Genomic DNA, 22627 nt, shown 5'->3' with positions numbered 1-22627 from the left:
ACTTCTATTAGCCTAATAGTTATAGAGCTTCTTAATAATAATACGTTATTGTCAAAAAAGTTTATGATAAAGACATGAAAGAATGAAAGTAGCATAAGCTATAATATAATATATATATAATGTGAAGGAAAATTAATTGAATACATGAAATTGTATTAAACACAGGTTATTCCATGTGGGGGATTCTTATTGTAGACTAGCCTCCATTTAGAGATAAAGTCCACTCGAAAAGATGGGGGAGAGGAGAGCGGGAGAGGAAAGCTATCTGGTTTCAATAGATCAAAGAGGGGTGCTGCTGAATGGAGTCATTTGCAATTATACGAATAATTAGCATCGCCCGGTCCTCCATTGCTAATCAGAGTCGGTGGCGATATGTTCATGTCTTCATGCAATCAGACGGCCAGTTGGAGTGTCCGCCCCCCAGGACTCAATAGAGGCTAATCATCATCAGCACGGATTGACATTTAAACGGTAAAATGATCTCCGATTAAATCAACACCTAAAGAAATTAGAAAAGTGTTTTCTATTCGTTGTTTTGTGGACTCAAAAAATGAAACACATCGGAGCAATGTTCAAATAAAATTATTTTTAAGGGGCCTTCCTAGCAAAATCGGGATTGTAGGCTAAATGCTTTAGATTTTTACGTTGAATCCAATAAAGTTGAAAGTCACTCAAACTGACTATTCAAAGCTGCTCAGCTTCGGTTAGCCGTTGACCTCACATAAATGCCCATTATCCTAATCTAATTTTGCCAGAAAATCTCTCTCCAGGGAATAATTGTTGCCGCACTTTTCGAAGGCCAAATTCATTGTTTTAACCCAGGGGAGTTGAAAAGCTTTTCTCTCTCAGGAGAGGAGAAACATCTGCCTCTCCTCCCTCCCGACTCTGATGCCATCCGTCCCCACATTTCCACAAAAGCATCGTTGTTTTATGTCGTCCCTTGAATCCAAAGTAATTACTTATCATCAATCAAAATTAATAATAGCTGATTGGGTTGGTGTGGTCAACGATTATAGAAGGGGAAGGGTTGAGGCAGTCTCTCACACCGCTTCTAGTCATGTGGACTGGCCAAAAGGGGTGGAGGGCTGGGGGTGCGACCCATCTATTTGGTATCCACTGGGAAACTACCGCCTCTCAAGGCGGCCAAAAAGTCAGAAGCTGAATAAGGAAATGAAGCGTAATTTGAGGAAGATGGATGAGTCCCCAGGGAAACACCCCCTTTCATTCCATTTGTATTGCAGACGACAAGCTCTCTCTCTCTCTCTCTCTCTCTCTCTCTCTCTCTCTCTCTCTCTCTCTCTCTCTCTCTCTCGCTCTCTCTCTCTCTCTCTCTCTCTCGCTCTCTCTCTCTCACACACACACACACACACACACACACACACACAGAGAACGGAGGGGGGGCGGTAGAGTAAGAGGGAGGAAAGTAGGGAGAGGTAGAAGGGAGAGCGTGTGTGTTTATGTCTCAGTGTGTGACAAATAGGGAGAGGGAGTGGGCACCAAACAAGACAGCGTCAACTCGCAGTAAGCTGAGGAGCTTTCGGACTAGCTGCCCAGTGCATAGGATAATACCACAGAGGACGTACAACTTGACTCGATTTGTCGAAGTAATTTATTGAGGGCAAGGACGCCTGACTATTTTCGACGTAAAAGACTATAATTGCATAAAAATGCAGAGACCAGGCGGACAAGGGACGGCGTTTTCTATCGATTCATTAATAGGAACTCCTCAACCTCGGCCGGGACACCTGCTCTATACTGGGTATCCCATGTTCATGCCATACAGACCTTTGGTGATTCCGCAAGCATTATCTCATGCACCTTTACCATCTGGCATACCTCCTCTAGCTCCGTTGGCATCTTTCGCTGGACGACTTACCAACACTTTCTGTGCGAGCTTGGGGCAGGGGATGCCATCTATGGTTGCACTCACGACAACACTGCCAAGTTTTTCGGATCCACCAGACAGTTTCTATCCACCCCAAGAGCTGCCCGGACCTCGATTAAGTGCTGATCCAGGAACAAGGAGGCAAGAAAGCCCCCACTCAGAAGAGCTACATGCGAGAGAGAAGGGATCAGACCTACTCAATTTCTCTGAAACTTTTCAAACTATTTCTGGTAAGCTTTACTTCTCTGTACGGCATCGTTATATGTACTTTGAGGAGACATGCTGCCCACCAGTAGAATAATATGAATCTAATACATTTGTTTTGTGCCTGACTTATATTCGCTTACTGTCGAAAGTGTGTGGAAAGATTTCACTATAATGACAAGTTTACTGTGTTATACAAACTAGATTTTTGGATTATGATATGAATCATGTAGCTCTTAAATGTGCTTTCAGTTTTAAATGTGCTTCATGTGCATAATTAATGTAGGTCCTTTTGAAATAGAAAAAAATTGTATTGGACGTCATTCGATAGATCTTTAAGTTTCATATGCCATAATAACAGACACTAATCTAATTTAGGCCTATTTAGTTCAGGGATTGACAAATGGAATGAAACCACAGGACCAGAACTTCTTTATTTTTTAAACATATGGTCTAAAAACCGATTGGGCTACTAGTTCACATCTGTGTCCATAACAAAGTTTTTTTTCATTTTACAGGTGAAACTAAATTGTACAGCTCAGACGATGAGAAACTGGACATGAAATCAGCAGATACAGTGTTGAGTGATAGAGAGGACAGCTCCGCCGACAGCGAAAACGAGAGTTTTTCAGACGGGAACAACTGCGGTTCTTTATCCCAGAAGAACAAACTCAAACCTGGGTCACAGGAGCCCCTACCACCTGGAAACTCGGCGGGAAAGAGTCGAAGGAGAAGAACAGCTTTTACAAGCGAACAGTTACTTGAACTTGAGAAGGAATTTCATTGTAAAAAATACCTTTCACTCACTGAACGTTCTCAAATCGCCCATGCACTTAAACTGAGCGAGGTTCAGGTCAAGATTTGGTTTCAGAACCGTAGGGCGAAGTGGAAAAGGATCAAAGCCGGAAACGTAAACAACAGGTCGGGAGAACCTGTGAGAAATCCCAAAATTGTTGTACCCATTCCAGTGCACGTCAACAGGTTTGCCGTGAGGAGTCAACATCAACAAATAGAGCAAGGGAGCAGGCCATGAACTATTCTGATAGCCTGAAGGGGAAAATTACATTTGGTTTAGTCAAGTTCCCAGCCGGTTTGTTGAATGCATGAAGCACAAAAAAGGATTAATTTGGTCTGTGTCAAGTTACACTTTTGCATCACCAAATGTTCTATAAACTCGATATTGAGGACCAACTTTACTGGCAGAGAAATCAATTTGTCACATAACCCAAGCTTGGGTTTTATTTATTGTTTTGTAAATCTGTAAATATGATCATGTGTCAAGTGACACTCATGGGCACTATAAAATAAGATTGTAAAAATTCTTTTTTAAAGTATTTATATGTAGGGCCTAAATGTTCTGTTACTTATTGCATGTGCTTTACTCACTCAGTAAAGCTATTCTCACTTGTATTTGGTACGTTTTGTTGGTCAAATTTTGCATGTACCTTACACAGTTATTTTGATAGGAAACTGTAGGAACTGTAGCCCACTCGCCAGCTGTTCGTGAAAAAAATATGAAGGAAATAAGTAACCGAACAAGGTATCACTGTAAAGTATATTGACGTAATAAATTCATTTTATATCGAAAATATACATCTGTAAGCACACTTATTGCTAAGGTAGTTCACCTTTCCGAATATTTATTTGTTGTTGTCACTGCATTTATTTCATTTTGGTTAACAAAAAACAAACAACAAAACATAACTAAACAAAAAATAGTAATATAGGCCAATACGGGTTTATACAAGGCTAATAATCATACTTTTTTAATTATGAATAACAACGCTACCATTGTATAAATACAAATTATAATAGGAGCAATAACATCACCAATCACAATATGAAACACTATAATAATAAAACATTGTGTTGTCATAAGCCACAATACCATAAAATAGGCTTAATTCACAATCAGTAGAGTGACAATTTTGAGCCTTAATTCGGTTTGAAATTTGACGAGATGTTTGAAATTAAATGAGATGTCTAATTTCAAGCTATGTCATAAACATTTAAATTGTATTTTTAGAATAAGATTTTACAGTTTATTTATAGAAAAATAAAGTAAATCAATGATTATCATCATGGGTGAATAAACTCGCATACTAGGGCCTAAGATCGCGTGGCCTACTTCTCTCCTCACTATGGATTGGGTAGACATTCAAGTGGATTGATCATTTTGAATAGGCATAAAAAACATTGCACTTATGCCTGTCCAGCAGCTGTTTGTTCTTCATGATACAAATGAAGATTTTCACAAAGCAGTCGAGAAAGAAAAGGCGAGAGGAACACTTTTTTTGTTAATCGCAGCAGCAGTCATTTATCTCTCTTTAGGAGGCCATGTTGTCTCAAGGTGGAGTGATGGATCCCCATTAGAATGGTCATATCCAACACATTGTAATGAACTTCACAATCAATCACTGTTAAGAAAAGAGACTAGGGAGCTACACTGTGTGTGTGTGTGTGTGTGTGTGTGTGTGTGTGTGTGTGTGTGTGTGTGTGTGTGTGTGGAGGTGTTTTACGTGCAGCATGATCACGCAAAAAAATAGGCTTTACAAAAAAGTAGAACTTTTTGATGTCGGTGTCTGGATAGATTTCCGTTTACATGCTGTATTTCACACCTGAGATGAATACAGAAATTGGTAGTTAGGGTATGCTACCAGTACGGTGGAAGTTAATTGAAACCTCTGCACAGGGCAACAATTTATAGGTCGACCTAAATATTATCCTTGTTTGGATATGCAAAATTATTAAGTGCAACGCTTAAGTCACTCAATTAGGTAATTAGCAACACCTGCAAAATTTGGTAGGATGAGGAAGCAAAAAATCGCATGAGGCAATTTTACAGTGACACAATTTTACACTTCAGTTCACCCTAATTTAATTGTTATGATTTAAACTAATAATATTCTTGCGCATCGGCTATGATCAAATCTTCCCTTTGAGATCGTAGTTAGCAATATATGTTTTATTGTACAAAGCAATTTAGTGGATCGAGTTAGCGCAGGTGTAGGAACACCAACACTGTGCTTGAACATCTCATCATCCGATAATTGAACTCTGGATGCTAAAATTGAAATGAAGCCCCTTCATTTATCGTCTTACATTCATAAAAAAAAAAACATCAGTTTATAATCGTTCTAGTGGTTTCATGTGTAGCTTTTGGACGGTTACTAACACGTCAGTGACTGCCAAATGTATACAGAGGACTTCACATTTCTGAAAACTGACCCTTCAGCCGGACGTGGGTTGAACAGATCTCTTGGATGTGTCGCCAAAATAGGGCTCATGTAGCGCGGCAACGCATTCACCTCCACAACTTTAACACTTCGGATGAAGAAAACTGACCGCAGTATTACTATGAGCACTTCAGAGTTCATAGGTAGCGTCAACCTAGTGACGATTGACAATTTACAATAGGCTACACAGGGCACCTGTTGCTGTGAGTCAATTTGGCCACAGACTGGGCAGGATAGAAATGTGCCACTAAGAAAGCATAAACTTATCTTTCATTATACATTTTTAATTCCCTTAAATTCTTTATCGGGTTTGTACTTAGATAAGTGAGGACACAATTGACCGCTACACAACCTCAGCTGTTCTTCTCTTTTCAGAAGCCCACCATGGCAGGCCTCATTGATGTTCGTCAATCGTCACTGCTCATCATTGATCTCCGTCACCATAACATTAATAAAATAATGCCTATTGAAATCAACTCACTCAATGTAATTTGAATCACATTTCTTTCCAACGTTTTAGAGAGTATCAGGTAAACATTCAGTCCAAAAGATAATACTGTCAGTTCGTTTAATAATAATAACAAAAATAACAATAAAAAGAACATAAAAACACAAGTGCAATATGAAGTTATCTATTAGTGTCTGACTCATGGATCAAGATTGTCACACTTAGATGGGAAGGTAAGGATTGATGGTCTTGTGAGCCAGAGGTCCCTGAACTGACTAATACTGGATGTCAAGTTCATGACACACTGCCTCAGTATAATAGCTATTTCAGGCTTTGTGAGATTACACGCAACTAAGAGTAACAGAACCAGTAGTGTGTTTTGTTGATCTTATTTTGTGAATTTGTCTGATGCCATATTACAAACAGTCTTGTGTTGTCCTCTCATATTATTCATGTTATTTCTATGCTCATCTCAGTCTTGCAGCAGTGTAGGCTATCCATTAAATCGATGTAGTACTTAAATCCTACATTGACACGTAAGGCGCATGTTCTGAATCAATCCTCCTCTCATTCTACACAGCATGCCAGCTCTTCCTCCTCTGCAGGGCAGAGCTCGTGTGTGCTCCGGCTGGAGGTCTGACTTCGTGGGAGGGTCTGCTGGACTTTCAGGCTACAGTGATGTATGGGCAGACGCATCAAATCGCACAAGATAAACAAGCGATGAGTTTCATCAGGGCCATCATAGCTTTAATTTGGCTGCCTAATGAGTCAGATCTAGTGGCGGAGATAAGAGTTGTCAGAGGCCTGGCTCTAATGAATTTCTTGCCACTTGTAATCAAGGTTGCCTGTCTGAGGGGGGATGATTAATGGAACCCTGGAGGATTCCCTCGGCCCTCAGCCTTCATTACAGCTAATGCATTCTCAGGCAAATTAACAGAGAAAAGCGCACAAGCCGAGGGGGGGAGAGAGAAAAAGGGGGAGACCAAGTGAGGGAGAGAGAGTGTGAGAGAAAGAGGGAGTGAAGGAGAGACGGAGTGAGACAGAGAGCGAGAGTGAGTGTGAGAGAGAGTGTGTGAGAGAGAGAGGAAGAGGAAGGAAGCAGGAGAGAGAGAAAGACAGAAACGAGGGCTTCAACACAAGCGAAGACGGAAAGGCAGGGACAGAAGGATGGAGGATGGAAAGGATGTGGCAGATAGAGAGGTGGAAAGCAAAGGGGTGGTGAGAGAGGGGAGGGAGAGAGGGGAGCAAGCGAGGCGTGCGAGGGCGCGAGAGAAAGAGAGGGAGGGAGGTGAGGAGAGAGGCGAAAGATGCGCCGAGAGATCCACTGATTAGCGAGAGGTTCAAGGATATGGAAATGAGTGTGGAGACATGGATCCAGCGCAGGGTCAGTAGGGGTCGGGAGGAACACAAACGCCTGCTAGGCCGCTGCTCACACATGATGGAGGGGAAATTGATGAATGGACATTTAAGGCTTGTCAGGAGGAAGCTCTGAAAATGAGATACTTGTCGAATAATTGCAGGTCAAAATAAAAGGCCGGTTCAAAAAGACATAACATTTGGCACTGGGAGGGAAAGAGGACAAGTGAAGGCTTGAAGACAATAAGGATGTTAGAAGAAAGAGCGTAGGTAATCACGGACACTTTGGTTTTCGACAAATCGTTAATGCGAGCATACCTTTGCGGTAGTAGTGTTAGAGTGACCGTGCATAAGTGTGACAGGGCAGTCCCTTGCCGGACAAGCAAACGTCTGCATATACGGATGTACTTGTTTGCAGATTTAGACAGATCAGGTGCTTGTGGGCCTATGTATCAGGGTGTCCACCCCTGCAATCAGGGAGGTCATTTATCTAAACTGAGCAGTAGCAAGTCTTCCTCTCTTTTCAGTCATCTGCCATGGAAAAACTTGTCTGTGGATCTGTGGTAGCATTCAGCATAGAAGCTGACTGTAGCTGCATGGCTTAACCCGCTGGTATCACAGAGTGACATGGCGATGGCAAAACTTCATTCACTGATGAGTAACATGTAACAAGTAAATGTTGGTGTGTCTCAAGGAAGGAGGAAGACAAGACATTAGAAAGACGCAGGTGATGAGAGAGAAAACAGGGGGAGGAAGAGGGTGGGTGTGTATGTGTGTGCTGAGACGAGATTAGCTGGAAGTAAAGAGTGGATTAGTGTGGGGCTGACTTCTCGACACCCAGACCTTTCACTTTCCCGCCGCCGGCTCCTGCTGCCTGACACCGAGGCTGCCTCTTTATCTTAATCCTCTTTCAGAGCCTGTTTGGGGGGCCTCGCCAGCAGGAAACGAAGGGGGCAGCCCCCCTTACCCCAAACACTGGCAGAGGAAGTGTCTGAGCCCTGCCCTCTCGCACGCTTCAGTGGCCCGCCCGCCCGCCCGCCCCCAACTGCACAAACCAACAGGTCAGGCTGGCTATGCTTCTCCACAGTGACACACCTGGGGTCGCATGTTAGAGTGACCAGCTTATGGCCCTTCATGGCTCTCAGCGACAGATAAATGTGTCAGTCCTGTGGTCAGACTTACCTTGACAGGCCGTAGCACTCACTCACAACACAAGACACAGATGCAGTCATGTAGAACAGAATGGGACTCCTTTAGACTGAGGTGTGTACATCAAAGTAAAGATGTATATCCGAAATAGGTTTCAAAGTAAGAGTACGAGCATAATAATAGTAGGTCATCTCAGCTATTGTACCAGATAGAATATCAAAGAGTTAATACGAAGACATTTCACACACGGTTATTCCCCAAATCCAGGAAAGGCTACGTAGTTTTTTTGGAGTGTTTATTAATAGGTCAACAGTCAGCCAAGCGTCCAAGCACACAACAGGTAACTCTTTAGCTTTGCTTTGTTTCATGTTCTGAACGTAAAAGAAAGAAAGAAAAAAATCAATAGGAAAATTAAACAAACAAAAAACAATATTTACATACTGCATTATAAATATGTCAAATGTACATCATTATACACAAAGTACCTCAAACGGTCACATAATGTAGATACACAGAAGTACCTAAAATATGATTAAAAACAAGGACGAAACCTTCTAAACAACATATCAAAAAAGGGTTTACAAGTCAAATATGGTGACTGTAGACCTAAAACCATTTCAATGTATTTGTCTGGGTGCATGTCTGGTGGAATATATCCTGCTTGCTGTGACAAGCCGCTCTGCAGCTTGCTCTGTCGGTCGGTCCACAAAAATGTCCCCAGTGGTACGTGGTTGCAGCTATTGGGAATTTGAGCTTCTTAAACTAATATTTACACTTACAGTATATCCTGTCTTTGGAGAGGGAATCACTTGCATTGCATAAGGGTTCTAGTCAAGCAAGTTTCTTACATTTCTATTAGTTTATATGGGAAATCAGACATCAGTTTGTTGTAGTCCTACTGCATACTACGATATGAACTTCTCATCAGACATGCCTTGAAATGCTTTAGCAAACTAATTGAAATATGTTGGTCCAACAGCCACCTGTACCCATTCTTACTGGAGAGAAGGACAACTATATTGTACCATAGTAAATTAAGGCTATCTACAAGCTCAGTTGACTTTTCAGTTTGAATTTGATTTGGTTGAACGTGTGGCCAATTGGAGAGAATAAGGAAAGAAATTCCCTTAGTCTTATTACACACTGTACCTAACTGACCACAACTCGATTTTGTAGAGCTTCTAAAAAATGCAATACTGAAAGATTCAACAAAACCATGTAGATGATCAATGTACCAAATTCATATGAGGAGGCTTTGCTCTGTAAACATAAACAGTGCCATTGTAAACTTGACATTTTATCTCAAAATGGCAGAAGAAAATAAAGAAAATATTTGTGCCACTTCAATATTCCTGTCATCCCACTACCTCGCCTTGGTTTATAATGACAAGTACTGATATATACACACAAACACATGATGAATCAGAGTGTAAAGTCATCTATACTTCTCCCAGCACCCCTTCTTGGCCCTTGAAATCTCAGAACAGAGCTCAATCTCAACACACAGATTCTTGGCTAGAGGGTTAGTTTAAGTCACATTTTAAGAAATGAGAGGCAACGATTCCAAAAATCCACAAACTGAAGGAAGAACTACTTTTTACAGGTCTGCACGGCCTTTTGCTTGTAATCTTCAAGCCAAACCACTGTAGGCATTTACCTTTTCTCCCAACAGTGTCCACAAACAGGTTTCTGAACACACACACACACACACACACACACTTCCACACACACATAGTACCACACTTTTCACAGCAAAAACAGGAGAAGCTGTTGTGTATAGCGATCTCGAACCTTTGGCCACAGGAGGAGAAGCGATATTCCATAACGTGTGGTTGGAAAATGGGGATAGGGTTTCTGTGTCAAACAATTATCAAAACACTTTAACCAGTCAGAAAATTACTTCAACAAAGATGTCATAATGATACAATTTCCCTCTTTCAATCAACCCTTTGAATGATTTTTGATTGAAGAGGCATCTTTACAAAACCATTCGGCTTGATGGTCATAAAACAGTATTCCTCTTTATTCCCTTATAATCATGGATGATTTGCAAGAGGATCACGATAAGGGTGGAAGAACAAATGACTTTTTTTTCTGCTACCACAACGCATTGTGCAATCAACTCTTTTATGTCAAATGATTTCAACAGTTTTCCTCTGAAGCAAAATATTTCAATCATTTTGAATGTTCTTCTGGACCTGCTGTGCCTCTTGGTAGAAATGGCATGTCAAGAGTTTGAGCCCTAATTGCTGGATCAAACACATTTCTTTTAAACTCTACATGAGTTTCTTGGTGCATGCATGTGTGGTGCCCTTCAGCCCATAGTTCCCAAACAATGAAAGTCCTTCTACATTACAGCATGGACGTGTGAAAGCATGGAGGTGCTCTTTAAACTAAAAACAAAGAATGGTTTTGCTTCAAAAGAGGAACACATCAAATAAACATTCAAGCATTTAAAAAAATGCTTTTCGTAGGGATGCTGCTTGACAATTGTTTGGTTGATGCTTAATCACGAAATGCTTCAAGCTTATCATGATCATTTGCGTATGTCACATCTCTGTGATGATAATTCCACAAACAAATAAAAACAAAATAAAAACACTCGCCCAACACTCGCCATCTAATAATTTTGCATTTTGTCCATGGCTTCTGACTGACACAGTCTAGTGTACACAGTATGAGACGGTGGAGGGGGAGGAGGGACACAGTATATGGAACACAGTGTGTGTGTGTGCATGTGTGTATGTGTGTGTGTGTGTGTGAGCGACACTTGTCCGCTCCTCTTCCGGGCTCTACATGATGCTGACGCTGCGGTTGAGCTCGCACTGGGCATTGTTGTTGACGTTGGGGTTCCGGCGGCTCATGTTGGGCGTGGCGTCGTTGGCCTGGCCGCTGGCGTCGTTGGGGCAGCCGTGCTGGAGCAGGATGTCCGAGCACTCCTGGCTTCCTGCCCGCCGGGCGTAGGACAGCGGCGTCTGGCCGCGAGCATCCCGGCTCTTGACCTCCACGCCGTACTGCGGAGAGAAGCCCGTGAGGGGGGGGAGACTTAAAAAACAGTGAAACTCACGTCTAGTTCAACGTTTCTTAAACCCAAAATGTGGACTGGCGTCATACGTGCTTACACACAGATTATAATAACTTCTGTGGTCCCAGGTGGAAAGAAAAGAGCTTCCCTGTCAGTGTCTAGACACACCGAGAAGTTTCAAAAAGCACCATTCCAGCTCATCCATCCTTTCCAAAACCACCCTCCAGTTCCCTCCCCATCCCAAATCAACTGTGACCCTGTTCCGTCCTGGGACAAACGGCTGACCTTTGAACCCTCATCTCCCCTCGAGCCCTCCCGCCGACTCACCCAGATGAGCAGCTGAGTGATGACCACGTTGGCCATGGAGCAGGAGAGGTGCAGGGCGGTGCGGCCATCGCCGTCTCCGTACGTCTCGTTCACCTCCTCCTTGGTGCCGTGGGCCAGGAGCAGCACCACCAGCCTCAGGTCGTCCTCCACCACGGCCCGGAGCAGCTGCTGGCCCAGGGGCACGTCGGACTGGGGCAGCCCCACCAGGAACAGCTTCTGCTCATACTTGGCCCGGATCCAGCGCTCCTTCTCCTCCCTGGAGGCGGGAAAAACAGAGACAGGTTAGAGAGAGAGCCCCCAACAGATAGCGGAGTTGCCGTTTGCTGCACCGGGCAGAGGCTGGGCTCGTTTTAACATAATAGGTCGTATTAAACCGGAATACTGTGGAGGGATTTCTCCCATTAGTCCTAATAGTTATTCTTCAGATCCAAAAGCACTGGAGAATGAGCACCATTTTTCTCTGGCGTTGAAGTGAGAGCGACCCCAGGTCCCTGATTGTCAGGCCATTGTTGAGATGAGGGAGCACTGAAGAGCCAGATGCTTCTCCTAGCGATTACCCCACCTCCTGCTGATTACAGTCTGCGGCAGCAGGGTTAAAGTCTGGCCAGCTATCTAAAGGTTACACATTGTGAACAGAGCATGTCTGCTGTGGACAATACAGGAGGGAAGGGGACATGCTGTTATCAGTGCTGTCAGTCGTCAGTCTGAACCGGTGGATTGCCACAAAAGAGGCTCCGTGTTTGGTGGGCCCAGGCCTCCCCAGGGGTGGCCCGGCCCGGAGCCCGATCGATGGGGCTGAATGGCAGCCAGAGAGGGATGCGGTGATGTGGGGCTCCTTCAACGGCAGCCAGAGGCAGAGAATAGAAGGCCTTCGCTCCGCGGCCGGGCCGAATTCTATCTGTCGCTCTCAATCTTGACCTCTTGTTTCTTTCTCTTCCCACACACAAACTGTCCACCCGTAAAAAAAATAAAAAGGGGGTCGAAAATATTCGAAATCAATACGCGAATGGTTGAGCATGCCCAGTGTGGTGCTGACCCTGTGACCCCGTGGGCGGCTTGATAAGGGGAGTAGAAAGGGGCCGTTGTTTGGGTGTGTGGGTGAGTGACAGAGAGAAGAGGGCTGCCGCTGATAGGGGCCCAGCGGCTCCGCTGGTTAGAGTGACAAGGCTCCCCAGAGACCCCGCCATGGGCTTGGGCACCAACGTCACTCACTACACCACTCACACCATCCACCAATAAGCACAGCCAACACGCTACTTCGCCTCATTCAATCACTCAATTATGCTGAGAGAACTCGAAAATAAACAGGGCTCAATTCAGTGTGTGTGGAATATATAGTGCAAAGATTTGCCGACTTCTTGTTTGGGGGTCGCCGTTATCGTCGTAGATGTGTTTATTGGTGTGTTCTGTCTGCGTGTTCCTCTTCTATCCCAGGAGCTGTGATGACAGCAACCCAGTAACAGTTGCCTCAGCCCTGACACTTCTCGTTATGACCTCATGATAGCAGCTGGCTGAGGGACGTAGCCTGCCCTCTTCAGACAGAGAACATACCAGACTCATATGTCACCTGCCAGTCTCACGCCTCGCCAGGATCCATCTTACACACACGTGCGCGCACACACACAGCCCTATCACCGGCCTCAGTCACAGGGGTTAATTATCTGTCCAACGAGAGGCCAGACCTTGTCAGCACCGGCCCAGGAGTTTGATGAACTGCACAGAGCCATTAGAAGCTCATAAAGCCACTTAGCCTTACTGATAAAACAGTTACCTCCACCTCTTACTGTCCATCGCTAATTAAAAGACCGGAACATTTTCAGGGAGAGGTTAAATTGTTGAGTATTAGCCTTTACACAGGCGTCCTTTTAAAGGTTTTCAGATGAGCTCAAAGCTTTATGACCACCAGTGAGGACCAGTTGAATAGAAAAGTGTATATTCAAATCTGAGAAAGGTTACCTTTCCCTTTTGTACACAGTTCAAATAAGTCTTTTCTTCAGACTGCAGGGGCTATAAGAGCAACAATGTAGTCCTAATGACAGGCAATTGCAGTGTCCAGCAGTTTTATGGTGTGAGCCCTCCATCAAACTCTAGTCTGTCATTATGTGTGGACAAGCCTGTTAGGAGATCAATGGTGTCCCAGCTCTTTGTGGATAGCTCAGGGTAGGAGGCGGACGGCCTTCCTTCCTTCCCTCCCTTCTACTGTCCAGAAAACCTGGATTCACAAAACATGAACGTTTTACGTCTTGGAATCCCAGATGTATGAAAAATGTGAGCACATCTCTGCTTTGAAATGAACGACAAATCAGTATTTGTTCATTTTTGAAATTGGTCCTAAGATTCACTGAGGGTAATTGTCCAAAGTTGGCTTCAGGATGGTGACTACTGAATGGGGTTCCGTAGCCAAAGAACGCAATGAAGTGACATGAGGTAAATGAGGCAGAAAGTGAGCACCAAGATGGGAAGCAAAAAGGCTGAGGAGAACCATTAAGAAGACGTCAACGTCTGAGAAAGGAGCCTGGAGGACACTTTGTTAGCCCCCGCCACAAGACCGGGGCCAAATACTTCAGAAGGAGCCCACAGTACCCCGGTACTTCAGTTCCAAAATCAACCACACAACTTTAAAGAGGTTTTGGAAGAAAAAAAGAGCAGTGGTTAGGCAGTGGTGTCTCAAATTCCTCAACTGCTGCCACTTTAAAGGTAGAGTGTGAAAGGAAGTGAAATGGTAATCCCGCCTCCGTCTTTTGTTTGGAATAGAAGAAAAAAAACGATCCAAACAGAGGTCGGGTTTTAGGCAGGCAGGGGGAAAACTGAGACCCTTGAAAAGGACACTTCCTCTCCACAGGAGGAAGAAAATAAAATCAGCTGATTTAGCATGTCAAAGCACAGGGCGAAAGAAGGGGGGGGCCGAGAGGAGATAGAGAGAGAACTTTCTCAGCAGGGGGAGATTCAGGAAATCAAGCCGATGCTTACCCTCTCTCTCTCTCACACACACACACACACACGCACACACACGCACACGCACGCACAGACAATAAGACCATCGCGCTCGCAGACAAATACACACACATACCGCCTTCCCCAGCCTTGCGCACATGCTTGCTCAAAATGATTGCGTTGCTCTGGGGACAGAGAGGGCTCAATGAGAAGCTCTGCCTTTGTCTCTGTGAACTATGAACACTGTTGTTGGTTGCAGCATGAACTTCCCAAGTCAGTGGGAGCATAGATAGACAATAAAGAGAGAAAGACAGAGATGGGTAACAAATAAGTGAAAAATACGACTTCACATTTGCTTTTAAGTGCTGTCCAGTCTAATCCTGGCAGCATCAATTCCAGAAAATACTGAAACAAAAGCCTCCTTATAATTCCACGGGCTCGCCAAGCCTCGAGTTGAGCAATGGATTCTGACCCTGACTTAATTAAGTGGCAAATGGCGGAATGATTCTCCTAAACCCAGCCCACAGAGTCAAGAACACATGACTGCATTCACATAAAGAGGAACAAACAAGGATAATTAGTCAAGCCTGAAAGACAAAAGGCAAATGGGGATTTATCGGGGCAAAGAGAGAGTGTGACAGAGGGGGCGTGGCGTCGGAGGAAAGGGGAGGCCGGGGAATGTGCGCTCCGCTCCGCTCCTCTCCGATGTAAAGGTGCCCTCGATGTGCTGTGAGAGGAGGATGTCCGTCCCACCATCCCTTACCGCCCCGTCTTTCAGAGCGGGGACGACGACCGGCCCTCCTGAACAATCAGGGCCACCAAACCCCCCCCCCCCCCCTCCTCCTTCCCTGCTCCTCGACATTCACGGTGGAGACATCAAATAGATACGCTGAGAAGGGAGGGGGGGGGGGAGGGGGGCAATCTCAACAGGCCTCTCCGTGGGGGGGGGGGGGGGGTTCCCATGCAGCCAGCTTCGCTTCTCCACGTTGAAAAACTGGGAGCGAAAGGAGAGGACAGAAAATGGGAGAGAGAAGGAGGAAAGAAGAAAAACACACACACACACACACACACACACACACAGGGAGAGAGAAAACTGGGCCCCAGAGCTTCAAAGGTTGCTAGGGGCGAGCAATGAGCGAGCCACACATTAAAGGACAACTGTTAAAGTGCTAAATAAGGCTCCCTATGGTCAACAGGGTACAGTTTCAAACCCTTATCCTGCGCTGGGGGTTACAACAACAACAGCAATTCAACCAGGAAACAGAATTTCGGGGATAGACTCGAACGGTGGTGTTTTTTTGCAGGCATGCCCATAGCGGGGTCTAGACAGACCTAATCGTTCCTACTGGAATCAAAAGGTTGTTTTGTGGAGTGGCCTCTCTTAAGAGGGGCCATGAGAGGAGCATCTGCGAGCCCCAGGCAGCGAGATGACTAGAATATATTGTGACATTAATGAGGTTGTCAGAGCCCCCATGATGGAGTGCCTGTGTTTTTGTGCCAGCAAGACTAACACCCTTAAACGCTCTCACTGTTAACCCCTACTGCCCCTTCCCTCTGCCACAAAAGCTACCAGACAATATCACACACACACACACACACGCACACACACGCACGCACGCACCCATGCAGAGGATCGCACATGCTCCAAACGAATCCTTCGACGTAAAGCTGTCTTTGCATCGGAACGCATCTCCCATTTGGTGACGCGACGGTACGCTGTCGTTAGCCAGGGAACTCATTGCAGCTCTAATACAGCAGAATTGAACGCTCCCTAAATCTAGCTGTGGCCTTGCCTGCCTGGCCCTGGAACCCAGCGACGGGGATAATTAGTGACCACGGCGCGTCCCTTTCCCAGGTGAGGCTAATTACTGACCTGTGGGTTTCATTTAGAGAAGAGAGAACGTGTGTGAGAGAGGGAGAGTGAGAGAGAGAGATAGAGTCCTGGACAGGGGGTCCCAGCCATTCATTTGTCTAAATTAATTACCCCCACCTCCACCAGGGCTCCTGGCAAGGCCAGCTATTCTAAAGCCTCTTCGGAGAGTTGGCGCTCTCGCTCTTCGCCCCCCCCCCCCCCCCGCCCCCCCCCCTCTAACCTGTGAGTAGCCAGCGAGTCTCCGAGCTCAGAGGTTTGGAAGCGAGCGAGCGCGGGTGGGGCTGGGTGAGCTCGCCAGAGTCATTACGCCTGCCGAGAACCCCTCCGCTCTCTGCCAGCGACACACCACCACCACCGCCGAGGAGCACGGCCACACCCGGACTTCTCCGGGGAGGAAGGAGTTAAAGAGCAGGCCGAGGTCTGGAGAGGTTAGCGGTGTGATTCATTTTTATTACCGCGCGGGCCCTGCAGGCGGTGAGAGTGGCAAATTATTTCTGAAACAAAGTGGAGGGCTCTCATCAGAACTATTACCTGGCCCTGGCCCGGGGCACCGAGAGCCCACAGAGGGTGACAGTGAGAGGCCCGCGTCGGTGAGGGATAGCCGTCCACATCCGTCCACGCTCCGGGACATCGCTCCAGATGAGAAGGAGTGTGTGTAGGGGAGAGCGCATGTGCGTGTTTGGAAGTGTGTTTTCTTCCTGTGTGCGCCTGTCTGTCTTTGTCTCTCTGCATGCGTGTGTGTGTGTGTGTGTGTGTGCGTGTGCGGTTTGGTCTGTGTGTGTGTGAGATAGAGAGACTGTGTGAGGTCTGAGGTTAATACGAGCCAGTGGCTTCCCCTGTGCCAGTTAAAACAGTCTGCGCTATTTTCTCTCACGAGCGTGCCAGCCAATTAGAGAAGACGTGCAGAACACAACGACAGCCAGGTGCTAATTAAAGGAACAACTCCCCACCAATATGCTGACTGCAAACAGTGCTGGGACGCACCGCTCTCAGAGATCTATGTGAGCAGAGTCATTCATGTGAGCTGTGTCGTTCCTGTCACCATGATCTATTGATGGATCCACTCCCTAACTGGCATTCAAATGCATGAATCATTTCAAACGTACAATGTAATTCAAGATATGAATCTAATCTGAACTCTTCTGGCTTGATATTATTAAACTGTTAAAGCAGAATATACTATTACATGCATTCATTCAGCAGACGGTTTAATCCACAGTGACGGCTGGTAGTGTATATAGTAAAAGTGCAGCAGATAATAAAAGGACTACATACACCTGTACATAAATATGGAAAGATACGGGATAGCCTGACCAAAAGTGACAAGGCCTACGCTTCATAATCTATTATGAAGCGTCTGTGAATCTCCACCACAACAACCGGCACGTTGAATCCTCCCCATTCTGAATTCTGGATTTGAGAAGCTAAACCAATCTTGTGGATGAATGCATCTTAAATAAAATTTCGAAAAGACCCCGCCCCCCCCCCACCACCACCACCAAAAAACGGGGTATAAAAACTAGTGTAGCAGGAGACGTTGGATCAGTCTGCGGGGCCCCATCTCGAGGTAGTTACTGAATCGTTGAGATGAGGTGTCACTAACGCTTAGCAGGCGGAAGAGGCGGCGGCTCGTCTGCCTGGGCGCCATCACAAAGATGCTAGGCGTCAACGCGGCGACGCAATTAAAACACGGGGCCTGTCTGGGGGGGCGGCGAGGCCGGGGGCCGGGGCTGACAGACCCGGCATGACGAGGTGAGGCAACGTCCCTCCCTCACGTCTCCACAACACGACCTGGGAAACGTGTACTTCATATGCGAGCTCGAGACGGATGTTTTTTCTCTATTCCCCGGAACGAGGCCCGCGATGAGACGACGAGCAAGCGAAGGAAAACGTTGTAATCAGTGATTACCAAGAGATAGACGAGTGGAGGTTTCTTCCTCCCAGGGTTGGTTAATGGGTGTACGTAGAGAAATGCTTGTTTGATGGGGGGGGGGGAATGAAGAAATTACCTCCCTCCCTCCCCGGGATGAGATCCGATTTTCCTGACAATGAAAAACATTCCGCCCCGAGGCGACTCAGAGAGGACTGACGGGGGGAAGGAGAGGAATCAACATCGATAATCTTTCATCAAGTCGACGTCGAGGCGCTTTGGCCATTCGATACATAACTGTGGGCCATCGCTCACTTCAGACGGCACATCCGTGGGCCAGCCAGACAGACCGAGATAGGACGCCGTCCTGTCGACGATCGACTCGAGCGCGTCTGCGGCCTACAAAACATCTGGAACCTTAGTCTGACCTCACCTTCCAACTGTTCCCTCTGGAGGGGGTTCTGTTTCCGCTGAAGCGATGGCGGTTCGAAGCAGACTTGGAACCTCAAACAGCACCACAGACGCAGTGTGTGTGCGCGGCATGTTTAAGTCTTTGACACGATGACCTGAACGGGGCTGTCCTCTGTTTTCTCTGACAGGCACAGCGAGCCCACCACCCTCCACCACCCACCCTCCCCAACCTCCCTACCCCCTCAGTGATGGATATGTGACAGGGCAGGCAAGGACCTGGGGCCTGGCCCCTGGGGTGGGGGGCCAACACTACAATGGGCTGCTTAATTACCTCCACCTCCTCATCCCAGGCCATTAGACAGGCGGGCTGGCTTGGCCTAACCTGTCAGCCAAAGATAAACAACCCCAAACTGAAACCTTTTCTGGGCTGGCTCATCTATTTCAGCAGTGATGTGTTGATGAAATAGAAAGTTCGGGTTCATCGGTAGAACGTTGGGACCGGTGGGGCTGTCATGTGAAGGGGTTCATGGTCTCCAGCACCAGAGTGACACTCATACCCCAAGTGACAGGCTACGTTTACTCGGAGTGGAGCCTTTAACACCGAGGCTCCAAATGATGTCACACTTGACACGCTGTGACTTATGGGTCTTAAGACAAGACAGATGATAGAAACAAAGTGAGAGACAGACAGAGAGAGGGAATTATATATAAGGACAAGAGGCTAAACAAAAACAGTTGCATACTACATTGCAGGGGCGAAGCTTTGTTTTAAACTGAGGATGTGGACGATCAATATTTTCTCGCAAAAAAAAGGTGAAGGGGAACAGATTTGCTGTTTTCAAATGCATGTCAGACGTATACTGCCATGTTATCAGATGTATACTCAAAGCGACGCCCATGCTATACCGCAAAGACAGACCCAGACACAATAGAGGTGTGCGTGTGTGTGTGTGTGTGTGTGAGAACAGACCTGCTGCAGTCTGAGCCAGGCTTGCTGTAGCCCTCCAGAGCGCCCTCCCACACACTGTTGGCCATGGCGTTCCCGATGGCCGCCATCACCATGCTGAGCTCCACGGGCCAGTCGTCCAGGTCCAGGGAGCGCACGCGGGACAGGTGGGTGCCCAGGTTCCTGTGGATCCCCGAGCACTCGATGCAGATCAGAGCCCCCAGGTTCAGACTGGCCCAGTCTGGATCTGGGGAGAGGAAGTGGATTCAGACAAATGGTACTGCAATGTTTTTCGGTTCAACCGAAATCTTGAAGCATTGTCATGCTTTCCTGGACAGTTTTCAGTGCAATGGGGCGAGACAAGGGAGACAGAGGGGAAGACATGCAGCAAAGGTCTCAGGCTGGATTCAAACCCACGCCGCCGCTGTAAGGCCCCTGTGCTACGCGCCCTTATCCAGTGAGCCACCACAAATACCCCTCCCAAGGCAGGCTTGGTGCCGCTCGCTGCGTGGCTGATCCCCTGAGGGGTGCTTGTCTGGATCGCGTGGAGCCCGGTCGGGAGGGCGGTACTCACTGGGCGCATCACAGTCCACACAGAAGCTGTTCCCTCTCACGTTGCGTACGGACTGCATGGCCACCGCGTCGCTCTGGCTGCCCAGACGAGACTGTGGGGAGGTCACAGAGACAGGAGGTCAGACACATAACAGCAGACGGAGGTGAGAGGAGGAGGAGAGGTACGGGGGGGGGGGGGGGGGCTTTGAATGCTGATAGAGTGAGGGAGGGAGAGAGACAGGGAGAAAGAGAGGGGGGGGGGAGAGAGACAGAGAGAAAGAGAGGGAGGGGGAGAGAGACAGAGAGAAAGAGAGGGAGGGGGAGAGAGACAGAGAGAAAGAGAGGGAGGGGGAGAGAGACAGAGAGAAAGAGAGGGAGGGGGAGAGAGACAGAGAGAAAGAGAGGGAGGGGGAGAGAGACAGAGAGAAAGAGAGGGAGGGGGAGAGAGACAGAGAGAAAGAGAGGGAGGGGGAGAGAGAGACAGAAACAAAGAAAGAAAGAGAGGCAGGGAGGGGAGGGGAATGTCAAAATGAGGTGTTGTCTTCCCAGCACACTGACGCAGCCCGTGTTCCTATCTGGGATGTCTGTCAGCCCTAATAAGAGATGGCCCACAATGTAGTGAACCTGGCTGACAAGACAGCCTCCCGCGTGTGACGGCTCACAGACAGTCCAAGAGACAGAAGAGAGAGAGAGAGGGGGGCTGTCACACATAACCCTCTGCTGGATGATGAGGGGGGGGGGTACGGCGCAGGTTAACACTGTCAGGGCACGGCTATGTTTCAACTAAGCACGTGTGGTGTGCATGGAGTTGGCGTCATCAGAGATCAGACAGGACACCCAAAATGCCGAGGTGGACCTCTGGGTTGTTTTGGTGTTTGATGGCCCGGGCGCCCACCTTGTTCTTCATGCTTTCACAGGACTGCAGGCTGGCGAAGATCTGGCTCTCGATGGCCTGGACCCAAAGCTCTCGCTCCTCAAACGTGGACGCCTCGAAGTGCCACATCTGGCCGGTCAGGGACACGATGACAAACTCAAACGACTCCTCTTGCTCTGGAAGAAAACGACACAAATGACCCACTGATGTTCGGGATCCATGACAGTGGACGGAGACGGGAAAAGCTGGAGGTGTGTGAGGAGAATTGTAATTTTCGAAATGGCCGGGGCTATTTACAACAATGCCACCAAACGGCGGGCAGATGGTCAAGTGCACGAATGACGTTTTTTTGTTGTTGATTTCTTTGATATGTAATTGATAGTTGGGGCATGGATGTCCTGTTAAAGCACGATGAGGGCAACCCTACTCCAAACTGATTGTGCACCCTTGAAAATAATGACCAGCGCTATAATGCACTTAGCATAACTGGCTGTTACAAACAACCACAGCATTTATACATCCTGTGCATTTATACTGCCTAGTTTTCTGTCTGTGTCCCATTTCTTACATGTTTTTTCCAGGAATCCTGTTATTTAACCTAATTAGGAGCACATCTGTAGGATATTAACCATGGGATGTAGACGTTTGATCTGTAATACACTGCTGATGATGAAGCAGCCGTTATGGAAATGTCACCTGTCATATGGGCTGGGGGCTTTGACACGACATATGCTATACCACGGCATCATAATGCCTCCTCTGCTTAGAGGCAATTCATTAAGCCGTTACAGTACAATGTGAGTGATGTAAATCCTCTGTTCTCTGCCCATGCATGATCTCATTGCCAAACGATTTGTAATTACCTAATTATGGCTATGCAAATAGCGCTCGTCATTTGCATAAACCATGTTTCGAGGACTGGAGGCGGATATTCACAGGGGAGAATGGCGCTCTGCTACAGAGCTCTCCGTACCTCTTCAAATGGTTTGAGTGTGTGTGGGACAAGTTTGGTATTAACTCTTATCAAAGATGGAGCCATCATTGTGTAGTTCTTGTTTTTTTTGTTTTTTTTTTGGGGGGGGGGGGGGACAGGCATCTCTGTGCCACACAAAAGGATCACGTCCAATAACTAAACAGAGGTCCAATTCAATGACCAATATCGCCACGGAAACCTCTCCTTGTTGCCACTCAAAATCATGACATAACTTGGTCAGCTTCATCAGAGATATGATCACAGCTGGAATTTCTAATCAATTCCGTCTCCTTGTCTGGAGAAAGGACCACGCTCTGGCACAGGAGACATTGCCAGGTGACAGATGCCCGACAGACAGCACTAATGGAGCAATCCCAACGTGCTAGCGGAGGGCCATCACTGCAGGGGGAAAGCTATAATCCAATTAGCCCTACACCAACTTCAATTATCTGATTTAGTTTGTGAGATCGACTACAGGTCACAGAATCAATACAGGACTCGGAGGGTCTTTATATAAAGGTACGGGGCAAAAGGGTTTATGGAAGCAGTTCGAGTCAAGGTGCT

At 46.8% G+C, this 22627-nt stretch overlaps 2 protein-coding genes across 2 annotated transcripts in view; one reads left to right on the top strand and one right to left on the bottom strand.

Moving 5' to 3' along the window:
- The first annotated feature begins 60 nt into the window (after positions 1-60).
- gbx1 (gastrulation brain homeobox 1) lies at positions 61-3680 on the top strand. Its single transcript, XM_084707425.1, has 2 exons — positions 61-2115; positions 2608-3680. Exons 1-2 carry the CDS (start codon positions 1668-1670, stop codon positions 3120-3122), a joined length of 963 nt encoding a protein of 320 aa, XP_084563551.1. The 5' UTR covers positions 61-1667; the 3' UTR covers positions 3123-3680.
- A 5877-nt stretch (positions 3681-9557) lies between these two features.
- Positions 9558-22627, bottom strand: part of agap3 (ArfGAP with GTPase domain, ankyrin repeat and PH domain 3) — a 65439-nt gene continuing 52369 nt past the window's right edge. The window contains 5 exon segments of the mRNA XM_084707263.1: positions 9558-11292; positions 11631-11886; positions 19689-19911; positions 20239-20329; positions 21112-21266. Coding sequence (XP_084563389.1) covers positions 11071-11292; positions 11631-11886; positions 19689-19911; positions 20239-20329; positions 21112-21266 — 947 coding nt within the window. The 3' untranslated portion in view covers positions 9558-11070.

Source organism: Hypomesus nipponensis, chromosome 10 (assembly GCF_054491055.1).
Source record: "Hypomesus nipponensis isolate SF chromosome 10, ASM5449105v1, whole genome shotgun sequence".
In the NCBI taxonomy this organism is placed as follows: domain Eukaryota; kingdom Metazoa; phylum Chordata; class Actinopteri; order Osmeriformes; family Osmeridae; genus Hypomesus; species Hypomesus nipponensis.
The sequence above is the reverse complement of the archived record's forward strand: the minus strand, read 5'-3'. Positions and strand labels throughout refer to the sequence as shown.